Source organism: Dryas octopetala, chromosome 2 (genome assembly GCF_963921425.1).
Source record: "Dryas octopetala chromosome 2, drDryOcto1.1, whole genome shotgun sequence".
NCBI lineage: Eukaryota > Viridiplantae > Streptophyta > Magnoliopsida > Rosales > Rosaceae > Dryas > Dryas octopetala.
The window spans coordinates 1,322,638-1,350,253 of NC_141367.1; the positions used below are offsets into that span (position 1 = coordinate 1,322,638).

General features: G+C 35.3%; 1 protein-coding gene across 1 annotated transcript; it reads left to right on the forward strand.

The window, feature by feature from the left end:
* Positions 1-16,816: 16,816 nt before the first annotated feature.
* Positions 16,817-24,849, forward strand: LOC147292377 (26S proteasome non-ATPase regulatory subunit 1 homolog A). Its single transcript, XM_086232694.1, has 13 exons — positions 16,817-17,142; positions 19,242-19,311; positions 19,701-19,806; positions 20,118-20,229; positions 20,305-20,473; positions 20,997-21,475; positions 21,594-21,729; positions 21,826-22,074; positions 22,161-22,381; positions 22,489-22,747; positions 22,903-23,135; positions 23,491-24,013; positions 24,346-24,849. The coding sequence occupies exons 1-13, from the start codon at positions 17,000-17,002 to the stop codon at positions 24,676-24,678; spliced, it is 3,033 nt and encodes a 1,010-aa protein (XP_086088820.1). The 5' UTR covers positions 16,817-16,999; the 3' UTR covers positions 24,679-24,849.
* The last annotated feature ends 2,767 nt before the right edge of the window (positions 24,850-27,616 follow it).

Genomic DNA, 27,616 nt, shown 5'->3' on the forward strand with positions numbered 1-27,616 from the left:
AGAGAAATGACCGGTTTGCCCTTTTATGGTGCCCTTTCTCGGATATCAAATCCGGCAGCATGACGGCATTGAGAATAAGATTTCCGTGACCCGTGTACCAAATGTAACTAGAAAGGTTCCTGAAACTTCAATTGGGCGGAATTGAGTCAAACAACCATTAACTCGCTGCCAAAAGTAGTGATTTCGATGGAGGCAGCGGCGACACAATCCTCGAGAATCATTTTTCGTAACTGGGTCGACGGTCAATTGTTGCCAGAAACGGCCGAAATCGGTGGTGGAGCTTGGCTTTCCGAGATGATTTCTCCATCGTGGAGTATCATATGGACGATCAGAGACCATGACTAGACTTGTCGTGATGAGAGGAACAAGACCCAATAAGTTCGATGTCCTGTCGTAGTCGAAATATGCAGATCGCCGGCGATAGTGCCTTCTCTGTCTCGCGTTGATTCATCGCAGTGGTGGCTCGAATAAGTGATCAGCGACCAGGGGTAGAGAGAGGAGAAGGAGAATAAGACAATGAAGGTGGCCCTTCACCGTTGGTCGTCGGACTGTAATGATATCGCCGGTCAACGACGTTGCATGAGTGAAGAGGAAGAAGAGAGGAGAGAGGGATCGGGGAGAGAGAAGATATGCGTGAGAGAGGAGAGAGAAATGAGAGTTAAAATCTGATTTTGGGTTTTAAAACCCTTCCACGCAAAATTACAAAAATGCCCCTACATTCGCACGTTCGTAACTCTCAAATCGTAGATCCGATCGACGTACGCTTCACGTCTATGAACTCGTGGACTCGAGACCTTTCCAATAAGCACAAATTCGAAGTTAAAAGCTCGAAAAAAGAAAAAGGTCAACTTTGGGTTAAACCCAATTTTAAAACAAAAGTTATAAAAATTAACTCAAAACATTTTTATTTTCTAAATAAATTTCCAAAATCTCAAAATAAAATCTCAAATAAGGATTTTTAAAAGTACAAGGTCTCACATATGGACTTTCTTAACTTGCAAGCTAGATGCTCATCTCCCTCCTTTATGAAACCTTCAGGTTGAGCCATGTAGATTTTCTCTTCCAATTCTCTATTTAGGAAAGCAGTTTTGACATCCATTTTATGTAGTTCCATGTTGAAATGTGCAATTAGAGCCATAACTATCTGAAAAGCGCGCTACTACAAAAAATTTAATAGACATCGGTCAATAGACAACGATTTTTGTTTTGTTCGTTATCTTAATTTACTACACAACGGTTTTTAACAAACCGTTATATTAAGGTATATTATCTCATGGTATTTGATTTGATAATTTTTCCTAATAATTAACAGTCAATAGTATTAGGGAATACCATTGTGTTGGACAAGTTTCACAAAAATAAAAAATTTTGCGGGTCTTTGTATTTGACAAACGCACACCTGCTTTAATGAAAAATTCCTCGCGCAAAAGTCTTGTCAAAGCCCTGACTTCACTTCACTACTTTGAGTCTTTCAGACACACTCACAACACTCACCTCATTCGAACTCCATCTTCATCCTCAGCACACTAAGATCTTAGCCCTAAGACCTTCAGATCGCCCATCTCTGTCCCACTAACTCAATAAGTCCCTCGATCTTAGCTTAGCCCCATTCCTCATCACCCATATCTGTCACTCTAAGTCAGTCCCTTGTCTTCTTCTATCTTAAAAGAGTGTCGCCGACGTCGTCCTCGTCCCTCGATCTTCACAGCGTCGTCTACGTCGTCCATCTCCACGTTCATCATCTCCGCGCATCACTCAAGTAGTTTTGTGGATTTCTAGTGGCTGATTTATGTTTTGGATGGCTAGGGCTAAGATTTTGATGGTGGGTTTTTGGGTCTGGAAATGGAAATCTGGCTGGGATTATGTTTCTGTGGCTTGGAGTAGTTTCAAGTTCAATTTTGTGGTGGATTTTGGTTTCAGTGATTTTTCTTTGGAGGCTGGGTTTGGGATTTAAAGGGTTTTGAAAGTGGATTCCAACTAGCTTTGGGGTGAGTTTCAATTTTTTATGGTGGACCTTTATTTTTCTTCAATTAATGAGTCCATTTTCCTATTATTTTGTTTTTCTCATTTGTTTTTGCTTTCCCTTGGAATTTTAAATTAGTTCTTGTTTGTTTTTTTGTTTTTTCTAATTTGACTTGTGACTCTTTCATTCGACCCCATTTGAGGAATTTGTCTCCTTATCAATCTATTTTGCCATTTGAGGTATTCCAATCCGAACCCAACTCTTATTTCCCCTTTTAAATTCATTTAAAGTTTGTGTTTGGTGGTTTAGTATGTGGATATGTGTGAGATGAATGGTGAATAAGTTATGCTAGACTTGATAATGCTTGCAGAATTATATGACCTTGGTGTTTACTTACCTTGTAGTGAAGTGGAATTATTACTAATTTTTAGTGAAATGGCTGAGTAACTCAATTCTAAATTTGTGTTTTCTTATGTCTATTTAGTTGGTTGTATAATGTGTTTTTCCATTCCATTCCCTTCACTTCTTTTTTGTCTTTTATTTTCTGTGTCTAAAATTGATATATCCGTGATTTCTTTCAGGAACCCAGAAAGCATTCTTAGAGTTGGCTGATCTCCTGATCGAGACAAATTTATATGATATGAAATTTACAACTCTTTTATGATTCTTTAAAGGTTCAGAGATAAAGAGGTATACGTCTATACTATAGTATTTTTACAGCAATATTTATTTCCTTTGTGCTAAAGATGTTGAGTTGGTCTCAGCTTAATTTGAAAATGGAGACTGTAATTGTGCTCTCGTCTGCACCATCAGCTTTTGTGCTTTGCAACAGGGTTTTCATGGATGGAGGAGGTTGGTATTCAATGTGATGGAATGCAGGCTAAGGTGGATCTCTGGCATGAAGTAATGTCATGTCGATGATTGGTGGAATTGTAAGGTCAAGACCACGAGCGATATCAGACCATGTATTTATAAAGTGGAGGCTAGAAACTCCATCTGCTACATGATGTTCCATGCCAACACCAAGAGAAACTCCACCACATTTGAAGTATGTGACCTGCAAGGAGTAAAATCAAGAGTTCCTCAACTTCAGTAAGTTAGTGTTGTGACCTGCAAATGGGTTAGTAGTTGAAATTTTATAATGAATTTAAGCTATTAATTCTCTAATCTACACCCTCAAAATGTATTCACTCACATATAATAGCTAGGAAGACTGAGTGATGAGAAACTACTCTTTGATTAGTTGATTGGCTACTCAATTTTTATTGTTTTACTTTGCTTTGAATTGGCTTTCACTCAATTGCTGCCTTTATAAGTTGTTCTTTTATTCATTAGACAATCATTTAATTGGCTTGTGCATTCCCTCCTTTCTCTATCTCAGAAAGTGTGCATGTGCATTGTTGTATTTATGTATCCAACTTAGTGACCACAATGAGTTCAAACTTCTAAGATGGAAAGGTCAAGAATCTAAACCACCTAAGTGACCCTAATGAGTTCAACATTAAACTTGCGTGTCATACCTCAAAAAATGGGGCAATAACACTTAATTTAATCATCCTCACTTTCCTATCAGATTTTGGTTAATAAGAGAAATGTGAAAACCATCTGAGATAAGAAGCACATGTTGTCCTTCAAGTATTAAAAATTCTAGTAAGGCAAAAGTGGAAACTTTTAAAGAAGCGCTTTCAGCAATTTCTTGGAATGAGATCATGGAATGCCTTTAAACTTTTTTCCTATCTACAACATATTTTGTAACAACATTCATATGTAGCTTGTAGTAAATAAACAGAGAGCAAATTACAATTTGCACCCTTCAGGTTTGAATCACCCTTCCGGCGCCCCCTCCTTCTTGATGGTATTGGTTATATTTGAGTTAAGAGTAGTAGGTTCAACTTGATGTTTCAGGGATGATTCCATAGCACATGGTCTTTTGTTGACATCATCAAAGGATGAAGTGGTTGTCCATGGATCACCTGATATGGGTTCAACAAATCAACAATCCAAGGGAACCAATCAATGGGTAACTCTTGAGCTTTATCCTCTTTGTATCTTATGCATCTATAGTCTTTTTCATATATCTTCTTTTACTTAACCCTCGATCCGGCCACTTTCTGTTATCAATTAACTCTCAACTTCTTTTATTAAATAGTAGAAGAAATGATAGTTAGAAAAATAATAATAAAAGAGAATAGTCTCCAAATTTGGGATGTAAATGGTTTATGACACAAATGAAATCTATATGTAATTTTAGATAGTGTAGACATCATTTCTATTAAGACTTAATATGTTTAACTCTTAAACCATCTGTCTATTTATTTCATAATCATAGACATGTTAGGATTTTTTTTTTCTTCCAATTTCTGGCTGAATCTGATTGTCTTTATATGAGTTTAAAGCTATATATTTGATGAAAGTATCATATATTTGCATTTTCATAATATTATAAAAGCATCAAATAGGGAAAAAAAAACTTTTGAATTCCTTTTGAATAACACAAATATGCTATAGATTAGACTACTTAGAAGTTTTGCTCTTAATTTATTGGGAGTTTCTATTGCATAAACATATTATCTAGTTTGAAGACTTGCATAAAGTTAACTCATGCTTGATTGGTAATTTCTACTATCATATATATGGTTCTTATTTCATTGGTAGTTTTGGTCATATGGTTCTTATTTTATGGTATCCATTGTCTATCATTACTATAATTATTGAACTTTCCCACATGTTGTTTCTTTTTGACTTCCATGCTAATTTGTCTTCCGCATGAATTGGATATAATGGGTTCCAAGAGGTTGTTCAGATGATCGACAAGCTTCCTTGGGCAAAGGTTTGTATATGCTAATTGATAAAGTTTCAAAAAGAAAAACAAAGATTCATTATGAAGCTATGGTCAGTAGTAAATTAGTAAAACTATCTTTTTTTTTTTTTTTTTTTAGAAATCCAGAATTGGGGATCCTTTGGAGACCAAGTATCCGTAAGTGTGTAGTGTGCTTTCTTAAACTCCATATTGATTTGTGGTCTGTTGTTTACTCTAAGAATGGGGGTCTGACATTATTTTGGAGCTGCATCTAATGTTTGTAATTCTTCTGATTTTGTTTACTGATATGAGTTTATTGATTTTGTTTACTGATATAGGGTTTGTTTATTGATTTGGTTTTAGTTGAATCAGTATTTTGGTTGTTCAAAATGTTGTTTCCTTTTGTTTAGTCTTGGTTGCTCAGCTTCATGTTGACAGAAAACTGAGTTCGCCACTGGAGGTCCGGTCCTCAAAGGAGAGGTCCGAACCTCAACCCTAGGTCTCAAACACTAATCTTACTGGAGGTCCGGTCCACAAGGGTGAGGTCCGGACCTCAAACCTAAATTTCTAAATCCAATCTTACTGGAGGTCTAGTCCTGGAGGGTGAGGTCCGGACCTCAAACCTAGCTTTGTATTCTAATTTCTTGTGGGATTGAATGCTGAATCAGAATGAAATTTTAAAGCTTGCATGATTATTCAAATAATAAGTTGGGCACTAGGAAAATGGACCAAACATGATTTGTGCACAGACTTTGTAGTGATGATTATTTACAGAAATTTCAAAAAGATAAAAATATTCACTTATCTGCAAAAGAGAAACCCAACAATGAAAAAAATGCATAGACCTAACAATATTTGGTCAAGATACAAAAAGTTAGTGGATTTTCCTTCTTTCAAAACTCTCTTAATTATTTGACCAAATAAGTGAATATTTGTATCTTTTTGAAATTTCTCTGAAGTTTATCTAAATGTGACTTTGTATGTGTTTGTGCTCTTTTACAGGGACTTTGTTAGTTTTCTTAGAGCTTTGAAGTTGGGGCAGCTACTTAAAAAGGTATGGGGAAGATGAAGGACAACACTTATACCCAAGAAGATATCGATGTGTAAATACAAAATTATTAAGGATTATAATAGTGTTTTCAATTCTTCTATTTAGAGCTTGCACATGACTTACCTATTGCTTTGCATTGCATTGGTATCCTATTAGCTTTGTTTTGATTGTAGTTGACAGTAAAAAGCTGGCAGATATGGATGCATATGCTTGTGACTTAGGGGGGTCAAGTTGGAAGGAAGTAAATGTGTTATGTTAAGCTAGGTTTTTTTTTTTTTTGTGTGCCTCTTCTTTTAAGATAGTTTGACTGAATGTATTTTTTGTATAACTGATTTCACTTATGGAACCTATCATATAATTAAATCTTACATATATTTATGAAGTATCTTTTGGTTTAATTCTGAGCATGAGCGTGCATTGGTATACTATAACTAAGTGCTGTATTGCATTGGTTTTCAATAAAAACCAATGTACCAAAACATTATATACATCAAAATCAAATTGAAATTATTATCTTACACAATAGTTATATGGTTAAAACCAGTTGTACTAAGTGTCGTCCTACAATGGTTTTTAACAGAAACTGTTGTACCAAAGCATTATATACATCAAAATCAAATTGAAATTATTATCTTGCACAACGTTTATATGGTTAAAATTGTTGTTTAAAGTGTCATCCTACAACGGTTTTCAATAGAAACCGATGTACCAAAACATTATATACATCAAAAGCAAATTGAAATTGTTATTTTACACAACGGTTATTTTACATAAACCGTTGTCTTAATGGCTATTTCATCTTGTGTTTATACTTAAAACAGTTGTAAAATACATGCATTAGGGAATAGAAATTGTTGTCTCACCTATTAGTACACATCGATCTTTAAATAAAAATCGATGTCTAGATAAGTACGCAACAACGGTATCTCCTAAATCATTGGTTTTTGAGGGTGTATATACAACGGTTTTAAATTAAAACCATTGTGTTAATGTTTACAAAACAACGGATATTACTCGTTGTCTATTGGTACCCCAATAGACGTCGGTCGATTAAACGACAATATTTTGGCCACTTACACAATGGATAAAATCTGTTGTATATTACGTTTTTTTATAGTAGTAGCATCTTTACTTGAGACTGGTGAGAACGTTTCATTGTAGTCAATCCCTTTTTTTTGAGTAAAACTCTTTGCAACTAATCTGGCCCCGATTTGACCCATTTTTTTGCAGAGATCATCTTTGAGTATGAACATAAAAAATGAACGGCTCCGATCGTTGAAATCACGTTGTGGTATTCATGAATGTTGAAACAATAAAGTTTCAACGAAATAGTTAATAAAATTATACTCTTCAAGTTTATTTATATGTAGAAGCTCATATCTCTATCGTTTTTTCAACGATCCGAATCGTTTATTTTTTAGTCCCCCACTGAAAGATCATCCATACCAAAATTTATCTCAATCGGAGATGTAGAAGTTAGGTTTTAGATTTAGGGTATATGAATGATCGTGGCTTTCATAATGATAATCGAACGGCTAAATGAATTCCAATTAGGCCGATTGTTGGCAAGGATGATGTTTGAGTATGAACATAGAACATGAATGACTCTGTTCGTTGAAATCACGTTGTGGTCTTCACAATTATTGAAACGATAAGGTTTCAATGAAAGAGTTCATTCAATTATACTCTTAAGTGTTGAAACTATACATTTATATGTAGACGATCACATATCGATTGTGTTTTCAAAGATCCGAACCGTGCATTTGTTAGTTCATCACTCAAAGATCATCTCTGCAAAAAATTAGGTCAATCGGTGATGTAGAAGTTAGGTATCGGAGCTCGAATGTATGAACGATTGTGGTTTTTCTAATTAAAAAGTATTTAGGTGAGGAAAATATTATTTTGGGCAACGAAATGGTTCGTCGCCTAAAGTGCGAAATATTGGCGGGATGAAATGGCGCCCTAGAATTTCAGCACCTTAGGTGACGAAACCTATTCGTCGCCCTAACCAACTTTATGCGATGAAATGGCAAATTCGTCACCTAAAGCTGGTTAGGGCGACGAATAGGCTTCGTCGCCTAAAGTTCTTGGGATTTTAATCCCTGCTTTCTTCCTTTTCTTTTCTGGTTTGCTTTAACTCTCCATCTCTCATCTTTCTCAAGCTCTCTCATCTCTCAAAAAATCCCAGCCCGAGCCCACCTCCTCCCGTCGCCAGTGCCCCAACCCCAGCCCCCCCCCCCAGCCCATCCCGTCCTTTCTTTCTCCCTCCTCTCTTTCTTTCTCATCTCCAACCCACCCCACCTGAAACCACCCCGGCCAGAAAACCCACCCGAAACCCCAGCCCACCCTACCCGAAACCCCAGAAAACCCACCTGCAGCAAGCCTAGCCACCCCATTGCAGGAGGTGGGTTTTCCTGATTTTTGTTTAATTTGTGCTTATTTCTGTGTTTTTTTTTTTTTTTTTTTTTTCATTTGTGGGTTTTGCAATTATTGAGTAAGTTTATAATTTTTTGCATTTTGATAATTTTTTTAATAGGGATTGAGGAATTGCGGAGTTTTGAGGTAAATTGTTTAATGTTTCCTAATTGTTAAAATTTATTAGTTTGTATGTTTGTTAGTAATTAGTAAATTTATTATAACGATTGTATGTTTTTAATTGTAAAAGTTATTAGTTAGTTTGTATGTTTTGAACTATAAAATTTACTAGTTAGTTTGTATGTTTTTAATTGTAAAATTTATTAATTAGTTTGTATATTAAATTTAGTTTAGTTATAAAATTGGTTGTACTTTGAAATGCATGATATTTATGAAATTTATTTTACTTGGGTAGAAATATATATATATATTTATTGGGATGGTGAGGAATTGAGGAATTGTGAAGTTATCTAGATATTTATCTAGTAGGCCTTACTTAGTTAGTCTCCCGTTTATGGCTGTAAATTGGCTCGAAACAGCTCGAGTTTGTATCGAGTTCAGTTCGGGCTTGGTTCGTTTCAGCTTGGCTTGTAAGCCGAAGTTCGCTCATTTAAGAAACAAGCCAAACTAAAACTTAGGTATGTTTGGCTCGTATTTTAGGGAAACCATATAGTTATAAATGTTTAAATGAAATTATTTGGTACAATTGTATTTTAAGGAAACCATATATATTCATCTATATGACATTTTAAAGAAGTCTTTGGTGCTTACCTAATTTAATTAAAAATATATATTAACTCTAAGGCCATGTTTGTTTGACCGTAATCCAAAGTTTGGAATGAGAATTGGATTCCATTCCAAGAAGATTTGATGTTTGATTGACTGAAAATGAAACAAAACTAAGGAATTGACCTTAGTTGACTGTAAACCAATTCCATAAAAAAGGAGGAATAGAAATACCATAAGGGGAGTTGGTATTTCTATTCCATAATTAATCTGGAATGTAAAAATTACCATATATATTCTTTTATTATTTGACTATATTAAAAAATTAGAAAATATAATAGGAAAGATTACAAAACGTTGAGAAATAAGAAATGTTGGCACATATCTTTCCTACTATATTGGTATATGTCAATTAGCAAAATTAGAAAATATAATTGGAAATATCACCAAACACTAGAATGGAAACAACAAGTCTTCTTCTAACTTTGATTATGTTTTCGTTTCAAACGTTGAAATAGGAATTGAAAACCCATTACATTCCGCGATAGACAAGAATAGGAGTGCAATTACTGTTCCTATTCTATGATTCCGGTCAAACAAACGGAGCCTAAGTTGAATTAATATATTATAATACTTTTAAGAAGAAAATGTTCAATATAAATTAATATTTTTTAAAAAATGTAGCTAATGAAATACCTTAAATAAAATTATGTAAATAAATTTGATACAGCTCGAGTTCGTATTAGGTTCGATTTTTTTTTTTTGTCTTATTCGAGCTCAACTCGTATAAGAAACAAGTTAGACTAAGCCAAGCTCAAGCTCGAAAAATTTACAGAAAATTAGAGTTTAGTCCTCTAATATTTCTTATTTGAAAAAAAAAAAAAAACCTTATGGCTTTGTTTTTTCTAAAGAAAGCCCTTTGACCATTGTCTTGTCAAAGAAATATGTTATTATTTTTATTATTTTTTAAGGGTATATGGTACAAAAACAAGTTAAGAAAAAATCATTTAATATTTGAAAATCCAAAGCATTTTTCTTACTTGAAAGGATGAACACTCACCTAAAATACCCAAGCATGAACACACCAAAATACCCACTGAAAATATGCTCATCAACACACACGAAAAAGTCTGAACCAATCTCACATATACCCGTACACCACACACGCCATTTCCATGTTTGCCCGAGCCGCGTGGAAGCCATTCAATGGCTGTTCACAAGAGACGAATAAAGGGCATATTCCTTTTGTCCTAAAGATGTATCTTAGTATTGCTAAGGATAGGACTGAGGAGCTGTAAAATCAAATATTGCTTTATTTTGCAAAATCAGAAATGGAAAAGATGATGAATAGTGCTGAGGTGTGTGTGAGTGAGTGGCGTGAAAGGATGAGATGCAATCAGATCTGATTGATTCAGTGAGGGAAAACAAATCATGTACTGTGCACATGCATGTTTAGAAAAACAGAAAATGAGCTTTCAATGAAATAGGCTTTAATAAGCAAAACCCGAAATTGCCCCATTGAAGTGACTGTCACATAAGTATCAGCCACTGTAAGTGAAAAACATTGTTCTTTATGTTCAGTGAATGACTAGTCAAATAGACAAAAAACTGTTATTTTCCTGAAATGAATGAAGTGCAGTATACCTTGAGTCTTTGTTCATTCTTGACTTCTTCAATACAACTGATCTTGTCCTTAATCTAGCCTAGAGCTTGTGAGTGATTAAATGAAAATAAATACAATGGTTTTGACAAAGAAAATAGCCAATAAAACAAATCCTAGAAACTAACAATCTCCCCCTTTGGTTTTCCTTGACAAAACATCAACTCATTCACCTCACAAGAGTCTCAACACTCAGCCCAACACTATGTTATAATGTACCTGCAAGTAGAAGTACTTGCACAACACAGAATATGATAGTACAACAACCAATGCAGTTTAAACACAGCAAGCAATGTAGATTAAACAAATACACTCTCCCCCTTTTTGTCATGGAAAGACAAAAGGGCACACAGAAAAATAAGAGTGAAGTTCAAGAGAACATAGAGTTGGAAAAGTATACAAGAAAAATCAATGGCAATATGGTAAAAAAGAAACTAAAGTAAATATCATAATTTCCCTAAAATTTGAACTCCCTCAATGACGAACGCCCCCAAAGACGAACGCCCCCTAAAAACTAACTCCCCCTAAATGCTAACTCCCCCTAAAGACAAACTCCCCCTAAAGACTAACTCCCCCTAAATGTTAACTCCCCATAAAGCTGATAATCTGCAGCAACTGCAGCATCTCGATACCGGGCTTGCAGAATATAGACATGTAATATGAGGGACAGCTAGAGAAGAATATAGGCATGCTGAAAAGTCTGAAATGCCCTTTAATGAACAGTAATCCAAGGAGGCTGAATGGACCTGTTAAAATGACTGTATTTGACGATTGTCAGACCAGTCAAAATGGACAAAGTTCGTACTGGAACATAAAACAGCCATATGGTTTAACAAATAGATAGAGGAATCTTAGAGGAGATGAAAGCAATGACAATTGACACAATAAGAGAACTTAGAAATCAAAGATCTTACTTCCAAACACTTGTGCTTCATTGTTTTATTGAAATTTAGAACTAAAACATGACAATTGAATTGAAACCAAAGGACACTAAATGCATGAAATTTTCATGAAAGGATTTGAAACACATCTATATCACTCCAACTGATATGAAAAAGAGAACTTTGCAAGATTTTACTATCAAATGAGCACATTTGGGATATAGGGAGGTCATGGTAAGCAATCAAGTCTTGTTCTAGGAATAAAACAATATCAAAGACAACAAAAAAGTTAGATAAGTTTCATCCACAAAAAGAGATTAGAATTTGACCACTCAAGAAAATTTTTAATTTCAACTCTTAAAAACAAAGTTTTTCAACTCATGACAATGGCTATGAGAAAATTATTTTCATATTTTTGTTTAGGCACATCTCATATTAAGTGCAATGATTTGGTCCAATTTTGCGACTCTTTACCCTAGAACACCACAAAAACACCTTATTACTCCCTAGGGCCGTGACTTCTTTGGTCACACTTCCTTTTTTTTTTTTTTTTTTTTAAATTTTGTATGGTGCACATTTGTTCAAATGAGGAAAACTTAGCTTAAGATGGGTCACAAAGGAGGAATTATGTTGAAAGGCTAATTGCATATTGTCTTTGAAAAGTATTTAACAAGTTTGATTGACCATGACAAAGTGTTAAATAGAAAGAGACCTCAAAGCTAACATTTGACAAGAAGAAGAGATTATGCTTAGTGACATATTAAAATTTATGTGCAAAGATCCCTTTTTGAAATCAAGTAGAGTGTGAGTGTACTGTTGATATCCTCCAATTATTATGCAAAATGCAAACTTAGACATAAAATAAAATTGACATTGAAGCACAAATATTGGAAGATAGATCAATCATTGGGTACACTAGGAACATGGACCACTCCTTTACCACTCACATAAGACTTTTCACCACCCCCGAAAGTGACAATACCACCATCATAAGGTGCTAGTGAAGTAAATACTTCCTCAACACCAGTCATTTTTCTTTTTGTGGTTGAAAATTCAGTCATGGCCACAAGACATTTGGTGGTATTTTTCTCAACCCATTTTTGTTTTGGACTTGACTTTTGTTTGGGAAGTGGGGTGACAAGTAAGGCAATTTTGGTTACCTCTTTGAGTAGATTGTTCACTTGCTCTTATAGAGAAATACTTCTCTTTGCTTCATTTGATTTCTTTTCTCTAAGTTTGTTGCAATTTGGTCTAATGTGACCCTTTACATTACAATGATGACAAACGGGGACAAACTTTGTTTTTCTATGTGAAGTAGAGCAATCAATTTGTGTGACACTTGGTGTATCTTGACTTGACTTAGAATGAGATGCATTTTGACCAATATCAATGAAACCTAGACCCTTTTTGACACCATGATCAGATTCTGACTTGACTAAAATGGTCTTTGTGTTAGATACACTAGGACTATTTTCACTAAAACCCAAACCGGTCTTGTCCCCATGATGCTTTCCAATCTTAAGCATCCTATCAACCTTTTCAGCCCCAATGGTGAGCTTAACAATGCTCTTATTTGCATCATGTACTTCTTTTTGAAGTTTCTCATTCGAAGATTTAAAGTAGATGTTGCTCTCCTTGAGCACTTTGACTTGACTTTCTAGATTTTGTTTCAAGATAACCACACTTTCTAATTCACTCTCTAATGACTCAATCATCTCACTCAATTTCAATTTAGCATTCTTTAGTTTCTGATTTTCTTCCTTTATGCTAAGTGTTTCGGTGAAAAGTAAGTCATACTTATTACAGAGTGCAGTGTAAGACTCATCATCATAAGCAAATTCTGAGTCAAACCCACCATCAACTTGTTCAATCTCCTTGATTGATGCAACAAACGCAACTTCATCACCCTCAATGTCGGATGAAGACTCACAATCATTTGAGTCCTCACACTCACTATCACTCCAAGTGATCTTCATGGCTTTATTCTTACTTGAAGAATAATCTTTCTATTATTTGCGCATTCAATTGCTATGTGACATATTCCACCACAAGTGTAACATTTTACTTCTCTCTTGGTTGTTCTTCCTTCTTTAAAGTTAGGCTTCCTCACTACAATTTCTCACAAATGAATTCTCTCCTTGAGGTTTGAATTTGAAGTCCTTGAAATTGTTACCACTAGTCCTAGCTTTTCTACCTTTATTCTTAAGAATTCGCCTAAACTTTTTGACAAACAAGTCAACCTCATCATCGGACGTTGATGATTTTTCACTCAAGTTTGCACTCATTTCTTTGACACTTTGCAAAGCAATATCCTTTGACTTCTTGATGTCCCTTTCATCTATTTCAAGCTCCATCTCAAAAGTTTTAAGCTTTCCTACCAATTTACCAATTTTGAGTTCATCCAAATTTTGGACTTCTTGAATTGCATGTTTCTTAAATTGAAATCTCTTAGGTAGAGATCTAAGAACCTTTTGGACAATGGTAAACTCCTCATATGGTTTACCTAAGGACATGACTTCATTTGTGAAGGCTTCCAACCTTTCATAGAACTCGGAGAATGAATCGGACTCTTTCATCCTAATTTCTTCAAATTTGGCATGTACCATTTGAAGCTTAAGTGACCTAACTTGTTTGTCCCCTTCATGAACAACCCTAAGCTTGTTCCAAGCTTGCCTAGCCGTGACACAATGTTGTATGTGTGCAAATTGTGAGGAAGATAGTGCAGTGACAATAGCATTTCTAGCCTTCTTGTTGGAGCTAGAGGCCGTGACTTCGGCTAAAGACCATTCGGACCTAAGTTTAGGTGTTTCAATCCCATCAACAGTTCGAGTGGGAGGAATCCACTCAACAGTGAGATACTCATATGTCAACTCGTCATAGGCATCAAGGAAAATTTCAAATTTCTCTCTTCAAGCAGCATAGTTGCTGCCATCAAAGAATGGAGGAGAGTTGCAAGACCCTGCAACTCGATCTCTTTCCATTTAGACACACCTAAAAACAAACAACACCTTAGGATCTCTCTATTTGCTTTTAGAGTAGCGCTCTGATACCAATTGAAAGTTTGTATTAGGTGATTTATCTACCTAATTAACTTGATTAAAACCACTGTCAGTAATCGGACCCCAGTTTTTGTTTTATATGATCACTCAGGGACTAATCAAGCAAATAAAACTCTGACGACACAGTGGCTAAAATCTGAAGACACAAATTGACTTGTCAATCAAAAATAATTTTTGTAAACTACACAAATCAAACACACCAAAGGATCAAGTGACATCCTATACACTCAGAGGACTCATCACAATAGGCATCCCAGTGTTATCCACAACTACAGTGGTGTGTGATTAGCTAAACAGTTCCATATGACATATAGCAATTTTAAGCATATAACTACAGTGCAGATTTGTGTTTAAAAGTTGAGTGAGTCAGTAAACATAATAACACAAAATAGAGACAAATGCACACAAGATGTTCACCCAGAAAAACCACAAAGGGTAAAAACTGAGGGTCTTTTTCAGCTGACCGGGCAATCCATTATAGAGGAGGTTCAATACAAAGGGAGCATACAACACACAAGCTCAATCACTAAGTCCTAAACTAAGTGGCAGCTTCTTACCCCTTTGTGCAACTTCCATAAACAAGGCAATCGGTCATTCATGAAGAAGACAGTCCAACTCCAAGCTCATCAACTCATGGCACTAATTCACACCAAGCCCAACAGATTCTTCAATGTATGAACATGATATGCAAATTTGGATTCTTTAAAAATTAGTCTTCTCAAGCAAAAGACATGAAAAGGCTAATGGAGAATCCTTAATCTAAAATCTAAATGATAGCGTTTGTGAATATGTGAAAGAGATTTAGAACACACTAGCTCAAACCCATTCAGATTTTAGACAAAAAAACAAGTTAAGAAAAAATCATTTAATATTTGAAAATCCAAAGCATTTTTCTTACTTGAAAGAATGAGCACTCACCTAAAATACCCAAGTATGAACACACGAAAATACCCACTGAAAATATGCTCATCAACATACATGAAAAAGTCTGAACCAATCCCACATATACCCATACACCACACACGCCATTTCCATGTTTGCCCAAGCCACGTGGAAGCCATTCAATGGCTGTCCACAAGAGACGAATAAAGGGCATATTCCTTTTGTCCTAGAGAGGTATCCTAGTATTGCTAAGGATAGGACTGAGGAGCTGTAAAATCAAATATTGCTTTATTTTGCAAAAATCAGAAATGGAAAAGATGATGAATAGTGCTAAGTGTGTGTGAGTGAGTGGCGTGAAAGAATGAGATGCAATCAAATCTGATTGATTCAGTGAGGGATAACAAATCATGTACTGTGCACATGCATGTTTAGAAAAACAGAAAATGAGCTTTCAATTAAATGAGCTTTAATAAGCAAAACCCGAAATAGCCCCACTGAAGTGACTGTCACATAAGTATCAGCCACTGTAAGTGAAAAACATTATTCTTTATGTTCAGTGAATGACTAGTCAAATAGACAAAAAACTGTTATTTTCCTGAAATGAATGAAGTGCAGTATACCTTGAGTCTTTGTTCATTCTTGACTTGTTCAATACAACTGATCTTGTCCTTAATCTAGCCTAGAGCTTGTGAGTGATTAAATGAAAATAAATACAATGGTTTTGACAAGGAAAATAGCCAATATAACAAATCCTAGAAACTAACAACTCTGAAGGCCTAAATCCTAATATCTTATACTATATATATATATCTTAAAGAATATAGAGTATATAAGGTTTAATGTATAGATTATAGAATATAAAGAGTATTATGGTATATAAAGTATATAAGGTTTAATGTATAGATTATAGAGTATAAATAATATACTAATTTTATTTATTCATTATACTAATTTTATTTAACAGTATTTGCTTTCAGCATGCATTATGTTCATTTTATATCACATGAAATATACTAACTAATTTGGTTTATTCAATATTTTTTTATCAATGTTGTAGATAATATGTTAAATAAACATATGGTAAAGTTTTATTCAAAATTTACGTATTTTGATAACAATTTTCATCTAATTTTTGTCGAAATTAAAAAATTTTCGAAATTTTCGTCAAAATTTTCATCGAAATTTTATTTCTTGAGTTTAGTAAATAAATTATAGAATTAAAGGACCAAATCTCTAAAAATTTTAAACAAGCCCTTTTTTTTTTTTTTTTTGGTCTCCCGTCTCCCCCTTTTGTATTTTGTATTTTGAAATTTGTTTTTGACTTGTTGGGTAAGTATACTTTGAAGTCTTTGAGAGACTGATTAAAGTGATAATAAGAAACTGAACCCCAATACAAAAAACCAAAAAAGACGAGCGCATTCCACCATCTTTACTACCTTCTTCTGTCTCTATTATTCTACTCCTTGGTGTTAGGGTTCGAATCTACAGTCGCTCAAACCCAAATCCCAGCGAACCCAATTCGAACCCTAGGGCTCGTGTAATCGATCCCTGTCGGTGCAGCTATGGCGGCCACGGTGAGCTCAGCTGGGGGGCTACTAGCCATGCTCAACGAGAGCCATCCCTTGCTCAAGCTCCACGCTTTATCCAACCTCAACAAGTTGGTCGACGGCTTTTGGCCCGAGATCTCCACCAGCGTACCCATAATGTACTCTCTCTCTCTTACTCTTGTGTTTCAATTTATTTTGTTTTTGTTGATTTTTTGGGATTAGGGTTTTGGTTTTCCTTGATCTCTGTGATAGGTGAGAAACTTCGTTAAAACAAAATTCGGAACTTTAAGTCAAAATTTGAGGAAAATTTAAAGTCAGCTAAACTAATTGTGTGTGCTAGTTTTCTTAATAGAATTGTTTGGATTTGTTCTGTGCATTTTGTTTGTACTTGTTAAAGAATGTGTGAGAACTCAAAACTTCTGCGTACGTTGAATGAGGGTTTCTATTTTTAGTTCCGTTTAATAAAATTAGGGTTTTTTTTCCATCAAGAATTGGTTTTTGATTCATGTGTTGGGGGTTTGCAATTACTTTCTGGGTGGTGTTGGAAGTGAGTGGTGTCTATGTGGATGATAGTTGTGCAATAAGAAACCAGATATTGGGGTTTCCATATATCTATCTTCATTGGGGAATTTTGGAAAAGAATGCTTGGGTCCTTTCATGTAAGGAGCCATGTCTCCTTACAAGCCAATCACAATTAGACTTACAAAGAGGAATTTCAAATTAAGAAAACAAAGAATAACAAAATGGACACGTGTTAAATTTTGATTCATTTCTAAACAGGAAATGCCTCCTTAAATGTAAGGAGTTAAGCATCCATCTTTCATAAACGGCGATGAGAAATAAGAATGCGGATGGGGGCGTTGGTATTTCTAAGCCCTGATAATGGAACATTGAACGTAGAGATGAAATGCAACTCAATTTTCCTTTAATTATTTTGCTGCTTGCTTTTTCAAACATTGACTGTCAAAAAGCACATGGGGCTATGTTTAGGATAGGTCAAGGTTTGATCTGTTCCAATGTAACAAAAGAAAAAAACATTGACTGTCAAAGTACTTAAGAGAAAGAATAGTACCTGGGAGGTATTAACTGGGCTATATTTGCTCAAGGTTTGCATTGCATCTGCTTTAGGATTGAGGATGGTACTTGGTTCCAGGTGTCAGTGTTCAGTGCACCTGGTAGACCTTTCCCTATTTGACATCTTCCTTATATCCTTTTTCTCCCTCTAGATTAGTGAATGCCTCCTGAAATGTTGAAGTTATTAGCTAGGAAAAATAGGATTAGGTGAATAAGATACAAAGTAATTATACACGAGCCTAGTAAATAATGCAATAAGCCAATAAGTTCGTAGCAAGTTATTTTGTTTTCAGACCCTTGCCTGATCTCTAGAAAGGATTCTTTACAATGGTATTTGCACACTGTCTGACTCGGGTAGATCTTCTGGTATCTGAACTTTAATTTAATGTAGCATATACTTTTTATTATATTTGGAAATACATATAAAGAGAAGGAATAAAGTATGAGAAGTGTTGTGGAATTAAACTGGAAGGTGTGAATTTATGGTTTCGGTTTTACTGGTGGTTTTGATTGGATCTGCTAGGAAATATTACTTGAATTTCTTTCTTACTTTTTTTTTTTCTCTGTTCGGATCCCATCTCTGGGTAAACTGGACCCTTAATGACACCCATGGACTGTTGGACTCTAAAGAATTTTCATTTTTAATTTTGAAGAGCTAAAAACATTGCGGTGCATTTTGAGTTGCAATTAATTCAGTTTGAAGGAGAGGAAAGATCATGTTGTACTTCTATCTCAGTGACTATAATTGAGGGCATGTTTGGTTTGGGTGCAATATTCCTTTTCTTGTAATATGATTATAATAAAATGAATAGTGTTTCGTGTTATAATGATGAAAGAGTATGAGATATCTAATACCAAATACTATGTTTTTTGCTCAGAATCTTAAGAGCTTGTCTGAATGGTGATTTCCTAGATTCACTCATGCTTGACTTTCATTGTTCTGTTCTTATTTAGTTATGTTGACAATCTTTTTAATAGATGAATTGAAAACTTTTGATTCTGTCTTGTCATCAAAAGTTTGTTAAAAATTAGTTATGCTATTGTACTTCTATAACCTTAGTTATGCTCACCTTCAAATTATGACATTTTGGGTATTTTTCCAATACAAAAATTTGTTAGTGTAACTTTTGTCTTTTTGGATTTTTAATTCCTGAAAAACTATAATTTTCATTTGGTTGCACAGAGAAAGTTTGTATGAAGATGAAGAGTTTGATCAACATCAAAGACAACTGGCTGCATTGCTTGTGTCAAAGGTAAAACTAACTACTCTGCTGCCTGATTTTTTTTTTTTTTTTTGGAACTAGTGTGTCATGAACCAAATCAGTTGTTACTCTTTGAAAATTACTTGTCTGAGTGTCTCCAAAGTGTTTTCCTGGTAAATTCATAATTCAATACCAATTTCTTTGCAAATAAATAAGATCAGGGAAACTCTAATGACCACTGCGAACCCTGTTGGCTGAGCCTACTAGTAATAAAAAATACTTGCATGCAAATTTGACAGGTAGACTTTGAAGTCTGTGTCTCTATTAGTCATTCTTGGGTGTAAATTGCTTATTTTCCTCCTGAATATGTAAGTTTTACTTCTTTGATCTTTTCTTCACATAGCTTATGTTTTTTTTTTTTTTTTTTTTTCTCACTCCAGGTTTTCTATTATTTGGGTGAACTTAATGACTCCCTTTCCTATGCCCTTGGAGCTGGTTCCTTATTTGATGTATCAGAAGATTCTGATTATGTTCATACTCTTCTTGGTAAGAATGTTTTTATGTTATTTTATACTTATGTAATAGATACTGTATGATATCACTCTTAGGCATTAAAAATTACAATCTTCTTTTGGCTCTGATTTTTGAAGTGAGATCTAGGATGTACTTTAAGGGAAAAAAAAACTAGGAAAGATCGATGCAAGTAGTTTAAGTTATGTTAAACTGGATAATCAGCTTTGTTTCATTACCAATCATTACATCATTTTGTTAGAAGTGGACTAGATATATGGAACCTTGAGAATGCAATACCTTACTGTATTTACATGACATGTTCGGTTGTTGGCTCCTCTCCTCAGCTAAAGCCATAGATGAGTATGCCAGTCTCAAGTCTAAGGCAGCAGAGTCAAATGCTGAAGCAGCAATTGTGGATCCTAGGTTGGAGGCCATTGTGGAGAGAATGCTTAATAAGTATGCAGGCCTCTAATGTATTTAAATGCAATACTTCAGTACCTTTAGGTTTCTTACCATTTTTTTTCCCTTTAGGTGTATCATGGATGGAAAATACCAACAAGCTATGGGGATTTCAATTGAATGTCGAAGATTGGATAAGCTTGAGGAAGCAATCACAAAAAGTGATAACGTTCAAGGAACTGTGTCATATTGCATCAATGTCTCTCATTCCTTTGTTAATCTTAGAGAATATCGACATGAGGTAAGGGTTTGCCCATTCACTAACGTTACATTGTTGGAATATGTGTTTCTAATACATGTGACTTGGTATCTCTTTCTTTTACCATCATACTTTTAATATAATGTTTCTGTAATGCTGCACGTGGCCAAGATACTCTCTAGAAACATGCAGTGATACAGAAATAAATGAAAGCATGTCCTTTTAATATTTTGTTGGTTCCTTGTATAGAACTATGATGGTACAATACAATACAATTTCGCCAAAGTTCTTAGACGGTGTTCTGACACCCTTGGTTTTGTTTGTCTAATGTACTTCAGATGTCTCCACGATAATAATTTTAAATTCTATTGTTTAAGGTGTTTTGGTTTATGGGTGCACATATATGCTAGGTTGCACAGATTATATGACTCTTACATTGTTAATTTCTCACATTTTATTTAAGGCTTTGGGGTATGTTGGTTGAATTAATCCAGTCAGGCATTGTGCAAACATTCTTTATTTAAGATAGTGACGGATATTTGTCCTTGTTTGGTTCTTTGTACAGATACTTCGTCTTCTTGTCAAAGTGTACCAAAAGCTGCCTTCTCCAGATTACTTGAGCATTTGCCAGTGTCTGATGTTCTTGGATGAACCTGAAGGTGTTGCAAGCATATTGGAAAAGCTTCTGCGCTCTGAAAACAAGGATGATGCCCTCTTGGCATTTCAAATAGCCTTTGATCTGATAGAGAATGAGCACCAAGCTTTTCTACTAAATGTGAGAAATCGCCTTTCAGCTCCCAAGTCTCAACCTTCAGAATCTACGCAGCCAGAGCCTACACAGCCCGAATCCAATGAAGCTGCTCAAAATGAAAGTTCTGCTCCAGATGATGTTCAAATGACAGATGGAAGTTCTACTTCTCATGTGACTGTGCAGGAAGATCCGAATGAAGTGATGTATTCTGAGAGGCTGACAAAAATTAAAGGAATTTTGTCTGGAGAGACGTCAATACAGTTGACTTTACAATTTTTGTACAGCCATAACAAGTGAGGATGCTATATTCTTCCCATGTATTTTATTTCACTAATTCATAAATTACTTGTGTCTCTTTTGGAAATTAGTGGTTGAGAAGTGCTTTGACTGTTTTCTGTTATTTGCATATAGGTCTGATCTTCTAATTCTCAAGACAATAAAGCAGTCTGTCGAGATGAGAAATAGTGTATGCCATAGTGCAACGATCTATTCTAATGCAATTATGCATGCTGGAACAACTGTGGACACGTTTCTCAGGGAGAATCTGGTGAAGCGATTATCTTACTTTTTCCTTTACCACCTTTTGCAATTGTATATTTTATTCGTTGTGAATATTGACCACTTCATTTCTTCAAATTGTCAGGACTGGTTAAGCAGAGCCACAAATTGGGCTAAATTCAGTGCAACAGCAGGGTTAGGTGTTATTCACAGAGGCCACTTGCAGCAGGGAAGATCTCTGATGGCACCTTACTTGCCTCAGGGTGGGGCTGGTGGTGGTGGAAGTCCATACTCAGAAGGTGGTGCTCTGTATGCTCTGGGTCTCATTCATGCCAACCATGGTGAGGGCATCAAGCAATTTCTTCGTGATAGTCTACGCAGCACTAATGTGGAGGTGTGTACTATATAAATTAGTGATCACATCTTTTTTGTGCATATTAGTTCATTGCCAAATTTTTCTGATGGGATCTTTTGGTGCAGGTTATTCAACATGGTGCGTGCTTAGGTCTTGGCTTATCAGCTTTAGGAACTGCAGATGAGGAGATCTATGATGACATTAAAAGTGTGCTTTATACTGACAGTGCCGTTGCTGGTGAAGCTGCTGGGATTAGTATGGGTTTGCTCATGGTTGGAACTGCAAGTGAGAAGGCTAGTGAGATGCTTGCTTATGCACATGAGACACAGCATGAAAAGATAATCAGGTATAGATAATTACATGACCTAGTTTTGTGCTTCTAGGAACTCAATCTGTGGTAGAAATGGCACTTTTCAGCTTTGGTCTTTGCTAACTGTGTATTGTATGTTACAGGGGGTTAGCATTGGGGATTGCACTGACGGTATATGGAAGAGAAGAAGAAGCCGACACACTAATTGAGCAGATGACAAGAGATCAAGATCCTATACTACGTTATGGTGGTATGTACGCATTGGCATTGGCCTACAGAGGGACAGCAAACAACAAGGCCATTCGCCAGCTGTTGCATTTTGCTGTATCAGATGTGAGTGATGATGTCAGGAGGACTGCTGTTCTAGCACTTGGTTTTGTCTTGTACTCCGAGCCAGAGCAGGTTAGTACTTTCTTATTTGTCCTTTGCTATGCTCTCTGATGCTCCATGTGCTGTTTTGTCCCAAAGCAATTTGGTGTTGCTTGCGTCCCTTTTTTGCCTTTTCTATTGGTCTTATAAATGCCTTGTATCTCAAAAATTGCACTGGTGAACTGCAGACGCCTCGAATTGTCTCCCTGCTATCTGAGTCTTACAACCCACATGTTCGGTATGGTGCTGCTCTTGCAGTTGGCATTTCCTGTGCCGGTACTGGCTTGAGTGAGGCCATATCTTTGTTAGAGCCTCTGACTTCAGATGTTGTTGACTTTGTGCGTCAAGGTGCCCTCATTGCTATGGCTATGGTCATGGTCCAGATTAGTGAAGCTAGTGATTCTCGTGTTGGAGCTTTCAGGTACGGTGCCATCTTATTTTGCAGAATTGCCCGACTCTCTACATATATATATAGTCCTTCTCTAGGATGCCTGCAAATTTTGAATTTGCGGACGCCGACACAGTGCTGACATGGGGTAGACAATGTGTCGACACGAAATTCCAAAACTTGCTGCAGCACATCATCTGTGTCGACACACTGTCTACCTCATGTTAGCACTGTGTCGGCATCCGCAAATTTTGAAATTTGCGGATGTCCTCTCTAGAGAAAATCTCTATATATATATATATATATAATTGTAACATTAATGTTTGAAATTCAACAGACCTTGCTAACTAAACGTTTTTTGTTCATTCTTTAAAAAAAAAAATTATAGGCGGCAATTGGAGAAAATAATTCTTGATAAGCATGAGGATACAATGAGCAAAATGGGAGCAATCTTGGCCTCTGGAATTCTTGATGCTGGTGGAAGGAATGTGACAATCAGACTGCTTTCTAAGACAAAACATGATAAAGTCACTGCAGTCGTTGGCCTTGCTGTTTTCAGCCAATTTTGGTATTGGTATCCCCTCATATATTTTTTGAGCTTGTCATTCTCACCAACAGCTTTGATTGGACTGAACTCTGACCTGAAAGTTCCAAAATTTGAGTTCCTGTCACATGCAAAACCTTCATTGTTTGAATATCCAAAACCGACCACTGTGCCAACCGCTACTTCAGCTGTAAAACTCCCCACTGCTGTTCTTTCAACAACAACAAAGGCTTCCAAAGCTAGGGCCAAGAAAGAAGCAGATCAGAAGGCAAATGCTGAGAAGTTATCTGGGGCAGAGGCGTCATCTGCTAGTGGAGGTACTGGAAAAGGAAAATCATCTAGTGAGAAAGACGGAGATTCAATGCAGGTAACCAGTATGGGCATAATGGTCCCATCCCACATTTTTCCTCCTCCCTCCTTTCCCTTTTCCAATTTTGCATTGACTTGGGAGATTGCTATGAGATTATTGCTTAAAATTTATTTATCTTTTCAAAGATTGCTATTGGTTTTATGCCGTAAACTGGTAGCAGTTTGAACTGTTCCATAATTATTTCCAACTTCTCTGATATATTTACACAGAGTTGTGGTCCAAACTAATGACAGTTAGAAGGAAAGAACTATGCTGGGATCTATTGACCTTATCGTTAGTTTATGACATAATTATTGTTTTTAATCCAAATCCCACATTCCCTTTGGCAGGTTGATAACCCAATAGAGAAGAAATCAGAGCCTGAACCTTCTTTTGAGATTTTGACCAATCCAGCTAGGGTGGTTCCTGCTCAGGAGAAATACATTAAATTTCTGGAAGAGAGCAGATATGTGCCCGTCAAGTTAGCACCTTCAGGGTTTGTTCTATTGAGAGACCTGCGTCCTACTGAACCTGAGGTGCTTTCACTTACAGACACACCCTCTTCTGCAGCATCACCTGCTGGTGGAGCAGCAACAGGACAGCAGCAGGGTTCTGCATCAGCAGCAGCCATGGCAGTTGACGAGGAACCTCAGCCTCCTCAACCCTTTGAATACACCTCTTGATTCTGAGTTTTAGTTGTCAACTTATTTATCTTCTGACAGTCAGAATGGCGCTTTGAATATGCGGTGGATCTTGTTGACTTCCCTGTTTTACTTGCTGTTAAAATTCTAATTTGCAGGTATACAATTCAATATTTTGATGAGTTTCAATTGAGTTATCATCTTTAATGATTATATAGTCTCATTCTGAATTTCATTTATTTTTAACAAGTTACGTAATGACATGTGTGGTAAAGCATCATTTGGTGAACTATTTTGATGAGCAAATTTGGTGACTCATAAAGTTATAACTTGTTGGAGCTCATAGCTTTCAGATCTTCCACAATAATATGTAATGAAAGAGAGCGGCTCCTCTACACTAAGACCCTTCCATTGCGGCTCCTTTTTATAGTACATAACACCATTCAAGGCTAGCTTGAATGAGAATAAGCAAATATTTTTGATATGATAAATAGTAGAAGCTGTGTAAGCAATAATGTTCATACCTACTTTTCCAACAATCTTCTGTATCAAGTCAAGTTTTAAAGGACCAATATTGTCTGTCTATGAAGAATCACTCAAGATACTCATCTCCTATGGGTGTTTCAATAAATAACAAAACAATAACGCCAGGATCCTGAACTTGGATTCAAAATGGTGTTATTGCACTTGTGTCAGTATTTTACTTGTGAAATAAAGCCACATTTACTAACATGAATTGGAAAAGAAAAAGAATTGGAGAGAAAGAAAATAGGATAGAAAGAAATTGAAGTGGGGAGGAGTCATTCCCCCGTTTACTAAAATACCCCTGCATAAAATGCATTATATTCTATTCAACTACTCACTTGAGAGTAATTTTGATTGAAGCAAAGACTTTGGTGGTATGTTTACTAATTTGTAATCAGATTAGGAGGAATTTAATTAAGGAGGAATTGGATTAAGGAGGAGTTAAATAGGAACAACAATATCTGCAAGAAAGTTAATAGTTCAAACCAAATGGAAAATGGGACATATCAGATTGCAAGATTAAGTAGAGGCCACAAAACATCAAGCTAGTTTACTACCCTGCATTGAAGACTAGATAATGACAAAAAGTCAACAACATACTCAGCAAGTAAAATGTGGGTTTTAAGTGGAAGAAGATTATGGATACAAAATATAACCACCTTGGCCGGCTCAGATTAGTTTAGTCAGAAGGTAAGAGATGTTAAGATAAGACTGACCCAAAATTTCGACTGGCCATTCCAACAAAGACCTTATGCTCAACAGACTCAATCATTTAATTTCTTTTTAAGAAAATTTGTTGAAATGGACAAATTTGATGATCGATATACGAAAGAGTAGTAATATTCAAGCATCACTCAAATTCTACAAGAATAGAAAATTTAAGCAAGCATAAAAGAAACATGAATTATTTTGTGAATTTCAAGCGAAAGACGTAAAGAAGGCAGACGGGACAGTATATAAGAAGAGAATGCAAGCTACGTGTACTTACAGTGAGCATGAACGCTATGTCTATGTAAGAAGTAAGCTGATTGAAAGAGGAATGAAGCTACGTGCTTCTTGTCAGAGAGCAATTAGCTTTATTGATGCCGCCTGCATTGTGCTGAATCACTTCTTTCAGCTTGATCGACACAAATCTGGAAAAATGGCTCAAGCTAATTTTTTCAAAGAATAATAAGTTCGAGCCGATTTTTGCATAGGATAATAAGCTCGAGCGGTTTTTGATAAAGACATTCAACTTTTGGGATTTTTTACTAGATTTTGGGGCAATTTTATAATTGTCATTTATTGCTTTTCTTATTTTGTGCGTTAACCTTTTCTAGGGTTTGGTTAGTATTTAAACAATATTTTGGAATTGAATTGGGAGTTTTTTTTTATGAATGAAATTGAGATCTTTCTCAACCCTTCTATCAGCTTGGTATCCTACGGGATCAACATGTCTATAGAGCCCCTATTCTGGGTATTCTCAGTCTAGAGGATCAATGCGTCTACGGTTTCGTGTGTGTTCGTTTTGATTCATCACCTATGTTGCGTCATTTATTTGGTCAGATTCAACAATGGGATCCTGCCCCCAAGCCAAAGAACTCAGCCCATAACTTTATTACTCAATTTACTCTTTGAAATTTTTTAAAAAAATTAAGGAATATTTACTCTTTGTTACCTACTTAGCTCTAAGTGGTGAGAGAGTTACGATCAGTCAAAACTAGGGCTGCCATTTGGTTTGGTTTTTACCGAACCGATCGAATTTATTTGGTTTGGTAAACCGATTTTTACAATTCGAAAATCAAAAATCGAAAATCAAAAAAATTTGAAAAAAGTTGGTAAACCGACCAATTATCGAAAATTATTACAGAAAGAAACTAAATTGATTATTACTGACAAACTGAAACAATTACCGAAATTTAATTAGTTATATATGCTTATATAATACTATTATGTTAGTGGTACAATATATATTAAATTACTAATATTATAAACAACTATAAGAAAATATAATTGTATAATGTTATTATATTAATATTATCAAAAGTGTGAGTTAAGATATATAGTCATTCTCTAATAAAATAAACGTTATTATTTTAAAGAAAAATAAGAATCTCATCTTAGGTAAGCAATGCATATATATATATATATATATGATATATCTACTCATATTTATCGGTATATATACATATTAAATTAATAGGATATGTACTAATATATATTATTAAACTACTTATACGAGTATATATGACTAATATTAATATTAGTACTATACTAAACAACCAATACTACTCGTGCAAATATATATATATCCATCAAACATTATATGTTATGCATCATATTTGATTAAAAGGTCCATTGATTTTAACTATTAAATTTTAATAACTTTTTAGTTTAGGTACCAAAATTAAATAGCATTTTAGATTAGGTACTAGTTGAAAAGTCAAACAAATTAATAAAGTAAAAAATATTAGAA